The following is an 11,618-nucleotide window of genomic DNA, read 5'->3' as shown; positions in this document are numbered from 1 at the left end:
CAAGGAGGCTAACTGGTTCACCCGAGAGACCAAACCTTGCTCTCAGACCCCAAGCAGAGCCCTGCTCTGGGGCAGAGTGGGGAAGCCTGGTCCGTCTCTGCCCCACACTGAGGGTATCAGCCCCTGGAGTCGTCCTGCTGGACGGCTGGCAAACACCAGACTCGGCAGCAGAGGAAGGAAAGTGAACCCTGCTCCTATAAGAGCAGGAGCCACCGGGGCTGGGGAAAAATGCGGGGAATGTTACAAGTGATGGAGGGGTGGGGAGCCAGCATGAAGCCCTGAGCCTCAGGCGTCCCCCAGGGGCCTGGAGTCCCAGAGAGCCACCCCAGCCCGGCAGCTGCGGCAGGAACAGTCCTCCCCCTTCCCCCAGGATCCTGAGCCAGGGCCACACCTGTCACAGCCAGAATCCCTCACAGCCAGGCTCGGGGGGATGTCAGCGGGTGAAGCTAAGTGCTGCTGGGTGGGGGTGCAGCAGAGGGAGCGAGGCAGGGATTTGTCCCTCCCCGAATTGCCAGCAACTGCCCCCTGATCCCGCGAGCCATGGCCACGCTGCCTGCTCTGGGGATGCCAGCAGCTCACGCGCATGCCCTCGCTTGCTAGACTGAGCTTGTGCAGGAAGCGGTTGTCCCCAAACCAGTCCCTGCTGCATCTTCTCAAGCAACCTAAGGGCTAGGAGCCCCCTTCTGCCCTGCGAGAGCCCCCGGGAGGGGCTGTGGGAGACCTCGTCCTCAAGGCACCAGGAGGCCTGTGCTGTCCCCGGGCACCTGCTGTAGTCGCCAGCTGCCCTCCTGGGAGCCACAGCCCTTTCCAAGCCAGAGTTGCGACCCCACCCCATGGCTGGATCCTCCCCTCCCTGGGTGCAGGGTGAATCAGCCAATGTAGTTACAGGGGCAAGGGAGAGGCCATTGAACCCAGAGCTGACCACTAGTGACCCACTAGGCTCTGCTGCCCACAGAACCACCAACGTCTCTGATACACGGGCACAACTCTTGCCACGATGCTACAGCCTCAGGCTGATGCCAACATAGTCTCAGTTGCACTGAGGAAAGAGAAACGTAACCCACCGTAAGGCGTGTCCATTACAGACCCCGGCCCGAGGCAGCAGGGGATGGCATAGCAGGGCAGGAAAGGCTGGGCTCCCTGCTTGCATGCGACTGTACTAGGCTGCAGGGGCCTTGAGGCACAGCCCACGCCATTGTATTAACTTGGATGGATGCTGCAGGCCCAAAGCACGAACATGATCCTGTCACTGTCCAACATTAAACAGTGTTAAATGCGGAGGGGGGGGGGAGAGGCAGTAGCTGGAGACCTCGGCCGCTCAGTAACTCAGCAAACACTGCAGGAAATTCATGCCAAAGGCTAGAAATTTACTAACTGAATCCCAGGAAAGGAAAAGAATCAAAACAAGGCAAAACTCTGAAACTGAACTTGAGAGATGATGCAACACAAATAATGAAACCTGATCAAAGTCTCTTTCTAGAGAGGGTGATTATGGGTGAGGCTCATTCTGCCAAACAGCCCTCCCAGCTGGGAAAGAAGTGGGTAGTTCCAGTCAATTTTGAGTCAGTAACATCAGTCCCCACATTCGACAAAACACTGAGGCTGAAAGGAGAGGAGAGATAGAATAGCATAGATGGGGGGAAATACAGATTTTGTTGACGGTCGCAGGACACAGGGTGGTTGATCAATTATGAATGGATGCTTTGGGCTGGCAGGCCGGCCATGACAGCTGCTGTTCTGGGCCCTGGCTTGCCTCCCCAATTGGGGACATCACCTGGTTGGTCACAGCAGGTCCTTCTGCTTCATTGCGCTTCCTCAGAGCCGGCTGAGCTGTCTCCTCTTGCCCTGCGGTGCAGCCGATCCGAGGATAGGGTGAAAAACCAAGAGAGGAGAGCAGGATGATCATGGGGGATGGAAAGACACCCAGGGGCTGGGCAGACAGAGCAGGATTTCGCACGTAGCAGGCTGGGGTCCTTGCTGGTGCAGCACAGATGCTCAAGTGTCATCACTGGGGTATCAAGGTCTGAGCGTCGCAGTAAAAATCCTGCCCCGGCCACGGTGGTGGAAGTCCCTTCCTTTCTCCTCAAGCCTCTTTTAAGGGGCCCCAAAAGGGGCGATGGGTGGAATGGTCCCGCCTCTTGCTTTCTGCCTACCCGTTAGGCCTAATTTCCAAAGCACCAATTTTGGTCCATTAATTTCCCCTCCCCTCCTCCTCTTGTTTACCACTCATAATCTTAACCCAGTCCTTGGGGGCAAGCAGCAGACCCCCTCTGTTTACCTTAATTCAGTCTGTCTCCTTCGTACGTCTTTTCTTAAACAGTTCTACAGAACAGGCCCTTGGGACGATTCATGAACCTTCACCATCATTCTGGCCACAGCTACGCACTGGGGCTTTCCCCAGCTCTGACCTCTAGGGCTCTCTGCTGCTTCCCACCCGGTGTGAGTCAGAGCCCAGCCCCACTTCTAGGGGAAAGGGGGGGAGGGGTGTCACAGCTATTAGATGGCCCCTCCACAGGCAAGCTCCACCCAGCTGCCCCCTGGGGCGAGGATGGGGTTAGCACCCCCAGAACCTTTCCCATTCCTCAGCAGCGAGGATTGCACAGTCCATGGCAGCGACCCACCCATTTGCAGCCGCCGCTGGATGCTGAGGCCCAGACCGGGGGCAGAACAGGAGGCAGCCCCGCTGGAAATAGAGGTTTTATTTAAAAATCAGCGCTATGTGGCCCCCCGTACAGAGCGGAGTCGGCACCACCTCCCCCGCCGAGGTCCGGCCAGACAGCTCCATGGGGGCACTGGTGCCATGATACGATTCTTAGCGACAGAGCAAAATAGGCAGAGAGGTGAAGGGCTCGCTAGGCCACGGGAGTTTGACCCCCAGACTCCCCCCAGGTCACGCTGGAGGGTGACCCATTGTGGGAACTCACACAGCTGTTACCCATTTGGGGCACACTCCAGAGCTTCCCCCCCATGAGGTCCCAGCACAATTCACCATGACCCAGCTCCAATTACCCTGCCCCACCTGGCTGCCTTCAAAGCCAGGGCAGAAAGAGAAACTTCCCAGCCTCTGTGCAGAGCTTCCAGCCAGGCAGCTGCTTCCCACGCTCTGCACACACCTGCAGCAGGTACCCCAGGCCCCCCGGATTAATCAGCCTGCTGGTCCCTCCCCAGGAGCTTTAGAGTTTGTACTGCGCATAAGCGGCCAGTTCATTGGCAGGAAGCCATGTCATTGCAACACTTTGTCGGGGGGAATGACATAATTTCCTGCCAATCCAGCACCCCCGCCCCCCATTTCATTCCAGTCACTCAAACTTGGACTTGGCCCTGCCCCCCCTTCCTCGTATGTTGAGCAGCAGCAGGAGACCCAGGCAGATCGTAGCCGGAGCGCACATGGAGAAGGGCTCCTTCAGCACCAGCAGGGTGTAGATGGCACCTGGGAAGAGAGAGAAAAAAACACGCTGGGGAAGTCAGGGGATGGACCAAGGAAAGGTCAGAGTCACTCCTTCACCAGCAGCCCAAAGCACCCAGGTCCAAAAGGGAGCCCCCTGGCCTTGAACCGCAGTCATTACACTTCAGAGTCAACAGACCTCATGAGATGGATGGGGGCAATTCACACCTCTAGGAGCTACGGTCTCAGGCACTCTGCAGTCTCAGGCAGGGTGCAACACCCTGACTCAGGTGCAGAGGGTTTTCTTTGGGGGATAATTTTTGAACTCCACAGATGCTGACCAGGCCCTGAGGTGCCAGGCCCAGCTCCAGTTTGGGCAGACCTCATGTTCCTCTGCCAGAGATTTCTCTCTCAGGGTCTCGGCATTAGCTGCCCGACAGCTAGCTTGGACTGTTCTCTGCACAAGCGCCGCTGGGGCGCCAAACAAACATGAGAGGGAAGCCACCGCAGCTCCCCCTGGAGAACCTCGGGGAAGCGGCCCCGGCTGCCTAAGGACAAGGATGCTGGGAGCAGGGGGTGGAAAGGGGACACGTTCCCAGGCTCAGCTCCCGCTCTGCCATTGTGGCTCCCTGGCCTTGCTCAGGGACTTGGCGGCAGCCAGCAACAGCAAACACCTGCGGCCAGCAGGTCCCGCCCCATCACCAACCACACAAGCCTCCACAGCATTTCTGGGAAGGTCCTTGGCTAGACTAGAGAGTGCGAGGAAACTGCTGCCGGCGCAGATAACGCTCCCCTTGGCAGTCCCCATGCTGTGCCCTGCTGCAGCCTAACGGCAGCTCAGCCGCTGCACAGCCAGTTTAACCAGCCCCTGGGGAATATCCCCAGCATGGGGCGGTGGAGGGGAACGACACGGACAGACACTGGGTGGGATGCTGCCTGCAGAACGGCCCTGCTGGGCTCACCCTGCAGCCCCCAGGGTCATGCTGAGGAGGGGAAGGGGGTTGTTATTCTGGGGCGGTGGAGCTGTCCAAATGGGGCGGTAAATTTAGAGCAGCCTCTGGGGATGCTCTAATTTATGCTGGAGGGGGCAGATCAGGTCCCAGCATCCCCAGAGGGGATGTAAAGCCCCCGTTGCCCCTCCCCACACCAGACCACACCCCTGTGAGCAACACAGCATGGAGTCAGAGTCAAAGGGATGCAAACATGACTCTAAAGTGCTTTCCACTCTCTCTTCCAATTAACCTTGCCACGGAGCTGGTCAAAACAGCAGCAGTAAATCCCCTGCACGGAGCCCTCAGTGCTGGCCACGGGGCTGAGCTAGATGGGGCCCGAGAGGAATCTAACGTCCATCGTCCTGTGACGGGACAGACGAGGCACCACCTGACCTGCACAGCCCCGGGCCTGGCAGACAGGGAGACGCTATTAACATGCTAGATTTGAACCTGATGCATGCCTGCTAGCCCCAGGAGCTTGCAGGGCTAGGTTACTTGAGGTCAGCTCTGTCATTGCAAGCCAAAGGTCCCCAGTTTAACATGTGCAGCTTCGTGATTTGAGCTGCCAGAGTGTGGTGTTTTGGCCTGTAACTGACAGGCCATTTGGGCACATGGTTATCAGCCAGCCCCCAGCTAGGTGAATCCTGCCAGGGACGGGAGATGGACATGGCAGCCTTTCACCCTGGAGAATAGCTTCCCTCTTCAGTTGTATTTCCAGCGAGCAAGGGTGCTTGCACTTGCCTTTAACCCTTAGGTTGCTGGCATGCTGCAAACTGCTGCCCACCTTTCATTGCAACACCCCCATTAACACCGACCCGTTCCAGAGACGCTCTGAGGAGACTTGGTGCGAGAGAGGAGGAGGCGGCTGCCGAGGATTTATACCCGTCAGGGGCTGGTGGGGCGGGGGGTGGCGCATTTAAATGACGGAACATAAAGAGCTCGTTTGGCTGAGCTTGGACAGTGATCATTAAGAGCCAGGGGAGGCTTGAGAGCTAGCCAACAGGTGTGAATAGGAGGGAGATGGAGGGTGGGGGTGGAGGAAGCAGAAAATCTAGGCTGAATATCAGGGCAGAAGGAATTGTTGGAAGTCCCAGTTCCTGCAACCAGACCAAGCCCCTGGGGAACTTCCCGCAGAAAGCAATCCACCTGCCGAGAGCAGAGACCTGACTGACCTTTTCTATCTCTGGCTCAGGACACTGGGTGTCTTTCAGCGGGTCATGTTAGTCACTCGTAGGCTCGGCCACCGCATAGGCATGTAACAGGGCTCAGGCGGGCAGAGCCTGCCATTCAAGGCGCCGTTGCCCCAGTGGCTGGGGATAGTGTGGGGACCCCGCACCCAGCCCCTGGGGAGCCACAGGGCATCGCCCACCAGAGACTGCTCCAAAGAGAATCCTAGCCCCTTACCCGGAGAGCTGGGGGCTGGGCTGGGAGCTCTGGAGGACGGGGTGGCATCACCGCAGAGGAGAAAAGATCAATTTTGGGGCTCCTGCAACAAAAGCCAGGACCCCCTGGTGGGAGGGGAGGAGAGGGGGTAGCTGGGCCGGGGAACTCTCAGTAACAAGCCCCGCTGGCCAGCTCCACCTAGGAGCCCAGCGGCCGACACCTACCGATCATGACAATGGTGAGCACGAAGTTGCTGATCTCCTGCAGAAGCTGCGGCCCAAAGGCCAGCAGCACCCCGGCCACCACCTCGATCCAGCCGACCACCTGCAGGTACTGCTCCGGCTCTGGCTTGTAGCCAAACTCCTTCAGGGGGAAGACGTCAGCAAACTGCACAAACTGGGACTTCTGGAACGGGGAAGGGAGCGTCAGTCAGCGGGTATGGGGCCGCAGCGGTTCCCTTCCCAGGGACAGGGCATTCGGGCCCACGGCACGGGCTCAGCCACAGTGCATGGTCCTTGGGAGAGAGAAGCTGGGCGGCCCCCTTCTACAGCCTGGAGCCCACAGGGGGCTAGGAAAGGAGCAGAGCACCCCTTGCTTTGAGGTATAGAAAGGCAGCTGGGTGGCTCCCAATTAAAGGGCCTGTCTGCAGTAGCACTAGGTGCCCCCAAGGGCAGTCGACGGGGCAACGCGGGCGCAGCACTGCTGGAAATCAGGCCCTAGGCCTAGAAGGGACACATTATTTATTTGTAAAACACCAACAATCTGCCCTGCAGTGTAGTAAACTCTTACCCCACTCTTATCCCCCCTTCTGCCCACCCTCTGACCAGCACCTTCCCATCCCATAGGATCCCACTTTCCCCAACACCTCCGGCCAGGCTTTCTGAAGCACTCAGGGCCCAGCCAGGCTGTGAAACAGGCAGCCGGACCTTTCAATCCAACAGCAAATTCCACCCTGGGGCGGGGGCCCTCTGTGCCTGAAGAAGCTGGTCCCAGCCTAGCAGCCCTGCGCTTGGAACACCATGGTGCACGGCTCCAACCTGCATCTCCAGGCTGCTTTTGGACTAGCTCGAGGTTCCTTCTGTGGGGTGAGAGTGGGGGGTGCAGTTAAAAACCCTTCGCACAACCACTCTAGGGCATTTTAATTATACAGGTTCTTACAGTGCATTGAGTGGGGGGCTTAGGCAGCCAGGATTCCTGGGTTCTCTCCCTAGCTCTGACACTAAATCAGTGGGACACTTGGGCAAATTACTTCCCCTGTGTATAAAAGGGGACCAATGATACTTCTCACCGTGGGTAGCTACATGCTTTTTCAATGGAAGGGGCTATATAAGGACTAAGAATTACTAAGAATTAATTACTTAATATAATTAATATAATTACTAAGAATTACTAACATTACCTGTTAGGTTGATCATTACCTGTTAGGTTCACTCCCTCTGGGGCACTTGGCCACTGTCGGTAGACAGGACACTGGGCTGGACGGACCTTTGGTCTGACCCAGTCTGGCCGTTCTTATGCAAGAAGTCAACACCAGTGCTGCCAGAGAGTATAGGTACTGCGACCCTGATAAATCATCATCAATGCTTCAGGTGAGATTACAGGTGGAATTTTTCAAGGTGGCAGAGAATGCCTTGCTGCTGAGATATGGACAGTTTATTTCCCTGCAGCTCTAGGTGACATTCCAGTGCTAAAACTCTCCTCTTATGAAGTGAGCTGTAGCTCACGAAAGCTCATGCTCAAATAAATTGGTTAGTCTCTAAGGGGTCACAAGTCCTCCTTTTCTTTTCTCCTCTTATGATAATATTGCCAGCTGGCAAAAACTGCCCCTTAGCCACAGAGAACTGGAAACCTCTGCTCTTTGCTCCTCTATTCCCTGTTGGCCTCAGCTTAAATCAAAGTTCATTTATGGTGTGTGCCATATCAGGGAAAGTTCATTGGCAGATTATTTAACTACTTCTTCTCTTGTCAGATTCTGCAAAGCCTCTTGGCAGGGCGCTCCGCAGCGATATTGGCAGTTCCTGAAAAATTGCCATCACAATCCCACACTACTAGCCACAGATATTAAGGGCTGCGAGCCAGATGCTGCATTCACCTGTACAGGTGTAAAACTAGTGTGACTCCGTGGAGATAGTCTTCATTGACACGGGTGGACCTGAGAGCAGAATCAGGCCCCCCCCATTTTCAAGTGCTCAGCACCCACATCTGGGGTCAGATTTTCCAAGCTCAGCACCCAACCTGCTGCTCTCTGGACAGTCCGTGCTTAAGTGACTCTGGAAAGCGCTTACTCTCCCGATAACTGCACTGGTTGAGGCTCAACAACCCTTACGTGGAAAGTAACGTAGAATCAGTTTATCGTAGCCCCGGCACTTCCCAAGCTGTGGTTTATAACCAATCCTTGTGCCTACTGGGGGTGCTGAATGCGGTTGCCCTGCAGCCAGGGATGGCACTAGATTTTCCAGATTGCTCAGCATCCAACACGTAGTCCATACGCAGAGCTCCTCTGAAAATCTGCATGCCCATGCCGTGCCCAGTTCACATGGTTGGGGCTGAGATGTTTTGGAAAATCCAACCCCAGTGACAGAGATGAGAAATAGAACCCAGTTCGCCTGACCCCTCGCCACTGGACCACCCCACCTGAAGCCAGTAACAGCCCGTTCAGATGCCACCTCTGGCCTGAGGCCCCCACCAGTTGTGGGTTTGCAAATACGTCTTTTGTTTTCTTTTGTTTTTTGCTTTGCTTTCCCCTGCTGCTGTGAGAAAGCCACACAACCAACAGTGGGAAAACTTACTGACTGGACAAGGGAACAGGGCAAGTGACTACAGGCAAAATGCTGTTAGACAAACAAACAAACTTGCTGGAAGCAAAGATAATTTCTCCAGTCCCTGCCAGTTCTGCCGTCGTAGGGTTTAATGCGTACCTAGCGAAGGTAACCAGAGCCCAGTGTTAGGCCGTGAGGTTTAGATCTCTTTTGATACGTGTTTGTAAGCTGTGCCAACTATTTCACTCTGTGGCCCTGATCCTACTCCAGCCCCTCGCACCCCGGGGTGCTGCCCCATGACTTGAGCTCTCCCACAACGCACAGCACCAACAACAATCTGGGGAAGAGCCCTTGGCCTGCATCTGCGATGCACTTTCATTTGCCTGGATTGTGGGGAACCGCCCCACAATCCAGGGGGTGCAGTGGGGTGCGGGGGGGTTTAAACGCACGGTGCCAGTGGGAAAGGTGGAAATACCCCCAGAGCCTCGCTTGTGGCGGGGGGAGGACTTGCCAGCCCGGCTGCCCAGAGTCCCAGCGAGAGCCAGGGAGCGGTCCAGGGGTCGGGGCTCGCCACCCGCGCCGCTTTGGACCGGGGTTAGACTCACGGGGAGCCGCTCGGAGGCTGCAGGGCCGGGCGAGCCCCGCTTGCCGAGCCCGCTTCCCGCCCAGGTAGGGAAACGAAACCGACCCCCTCGGCCCCAGCCCGAGCCCGACCTGCTGCTTGCAAGGACCTGGAACAAACAACACCCCGCCCCCGAGCCGAGCCCGAGCCCGAGCCGCGGCGGCTTTGCAAGGCGAGCCCCGATTCCCCGGCCGGAGCCGCTGCGAGCCCCGCACTCACCAGCTGCTGGTAGAGCTCGGCCGAGATCTGGTCCGTCAGCTTCACGGCCCCGGTGAGCAGGAAGAAGAGGCCGAGCAGCACCCGGATGGCGGGGAAGACGAGCGCCATGGCCCCGGGCTGGGCTCCGGCGGCTGCTCCCCGGCCAGGTCCCGGGGAAAGGCAGCGCGCGCGCGGCGGGTGAACGCGGGACCCGCCCCCGAGCTCGCCCCGCGCCGGCGAGGAGGCGGCAGCTGGTCCCTGGCGCTGCGGGCACGTCGCCCTCCCGGGGGCGGGGGGGGGCCGAGGTGTGGGGCCAAGCGCCGGCCTGCCGTACGCCTACGGCGTGTGTCTCTACCTGGCTGCGGGTGTGAAAACCTCACCCCCCTCGCCGGCGATTAAGCCAACCTCAGCTGGTAGAAGACTTCTAGCTACAGCCTGGGGGGGGGGGGATTTATTACACCAAAGGAAAAGCCTCTTCCATCACGGTAGCAAGTGTCTGCCCTCCAGCTGCGGGGCTTGTAGCTAGACATACCCTCGGATCGGCAACACTCAACATTAAAAAAGCAGGGGGCGGCCCCCCCTCCCAATGAGATTTTTAAAAAAAAATAATAAATGTTGGAAAGTACAAGATTTTCCCCCCCTCCCCTTGGCTTCTGAGCCTTTCGGGTGCACTCTCATGTCGTGTTTTCAAGCTTTCCTCGGCAAGCATGAAGGCTAGAAACTTCCGTTTTTACACTGAGAAGTGGAGACTGTCGTGGAATCACCTGACTCCAGCAGCTGGAGCTTTAATCAATCAGGTATTGCAGATTTCATGGAAAAATCACAAGTGTTGGCAGCACTGCCCTGTTTTCCCAAGCCCACGTGCAGCGGAGTGTTTAGATCTTCATTCTGTTCGTAGCAGTATTTGTTTTGCCGTTGGCACCCAGGAGCCCCTGTCATGGACCAGAAGCCCCAGGGCAGGAGGTGCTGCACAGACACAAAGCAAAGAGCCAGATTAGACCCCTGCCCTAAAGCGTTCACAATCTAAAAACCGGTGCTGGGGTGGATGTGCAGCTGTTCTGCAATCATCACTGAAAACGGGGTCTGGATATTGGGGTATGCCTGTACAAACACATGGGTTTCGTTTGACAGGGGCTGGTAGGAAAAATAACCAGCAAGGGGGAGAACGCCTCAAGATAAGCCGCTTCTTGGCAAAAACGTGAAGATCTGACAGTGCCAGGTCAGGAAGAGGCGCAGGATCCCAGGAGACCTAAAGGATGCTGGCAGGCTTAACAAGAACCCCTGCCAAGAGTGGGGGTAGCTGTTTGGGGGAACCAGGCAGAGACATAGACACTCCCTGGGGTATCTGAAGACGCGAGGCCAGCCTGTGTTGTCTTCAGGGAATGGTGAGCTTGTAGATACTGTAAACACACATGTAGATTGTTTGTTGCTTCAGTCTCCTTTCTTTGCTCATATGCTTTGTTTCCACTGCTAAAATAAACAGTACTTTGGGGGTAAGAAGGCTGTCTGATCACTGCATGGCTCTGGGCATGGACGCCCGATGGGCAGAATGGCAGGTGCTCAAACCGAGCTGGGCCTGCAGCATAAGGGCCGTTGATATCCAGGGTACAGTAGCCCAGAGTCTGGTGTCTGCCCCTGGGATAGGCAGAAGCAAAAGGCCTGATGCCTAAGGGGGTGCATTCAGGGAGACCAGGAAGGGGACACAGCTGCAGCTAGCCCTGCAACCCTGACAGTTACAGCGTACAAAAGCTTAGGCTTGGCCTACCCTAGCAACTTGTCAGTATAACTACGTCGCTCTGAGCGATGCAGTTATGCCAACCTCACTGCTGGTGTAGACGGCAGCACTACGTCAGAGGAGAGCTTCTCCCATCAACCCAGCTACCACCCTGCCTCTCGGGGAGGTGGATTACCCGTGCCGATGGGAGATGCCCTCCAAAGTATAATGGAACAGAATCCATTGGTACATGCTACGGCCGCGCCGCTTTAAGTATAGACAAGCCATCTCTGTCCTCATACGCTGATCCCCCGTCTCCTTTCCTACATGCTTTGGTAAGCAGTGAAAGAGTTAACAATGTGGACATTTATTGCATGGTCTTTGATGCATGGGGCACACCCTCTTCCTGTTGTGTAAATGCAGAAAGGCATCACTGCATCTGCTAATATGTGGGTCCATGTTTTCAAGGCAACCTGAACAGCTGGGAACTTCCATTTAAAAACAAATAAATAAACCTGTTCTGCTCTGCTCTGTTCAGTGATGATAACAGCTGTGTGCGTGTGTT

At 56.6% G+C, this 11,618-nt stretch overlaps 1 protein-coding gene across 1 annotated transcript; it reads right to left on the bottom strand.

Moving 5' to 3' along the window:
- Nucleotides 1-2,681: 2,681 nt before the first annotated feature.
- TMEM35B (transmembrane protein 35B) lies at nt 2,682-9,700 on the bottom strand. The gene is made up of 3 exons (XM_073317683.2): nt 9,361-9,700; nt 5,985-6,165; nt 2,682-3,430 (listed from the first exon to the last, which is right to left on the bottom strand). The coding sequence occupies exons 1-3, from the start codon at nt 9,466-9,468 to the stop codon at nt 3,300-3,302; spliced, it is 420 nt and encodes a 139-aa protein (XP_073173784.1). The 5' UTR covers nt 9,469-9,700; the 3' UTR covers nt 2,682-3,299.
- Nucleotides 9,701-11,618: the final 1,918 nt, after the last annotated feature.

The sequence above is a fragment of the Lepidochelys kempii genome, chromosome 19 (genome assembly GCF_965140285.1).
Source record: "Lepidochelys kempii isolate rLepKem1 chromosome 19, rLepKem1.hap1, whole genome shotgun sequence".
Classification (NCBI taxonomy): Eukaryota; Metazoa; Chordata; order Testudines; family Cheloniidae; genus Lepidochelys; species Lepidochelys kempii.
This window is presented reverse-complemented; position numbering and strand designations above follow the sequence as displayed.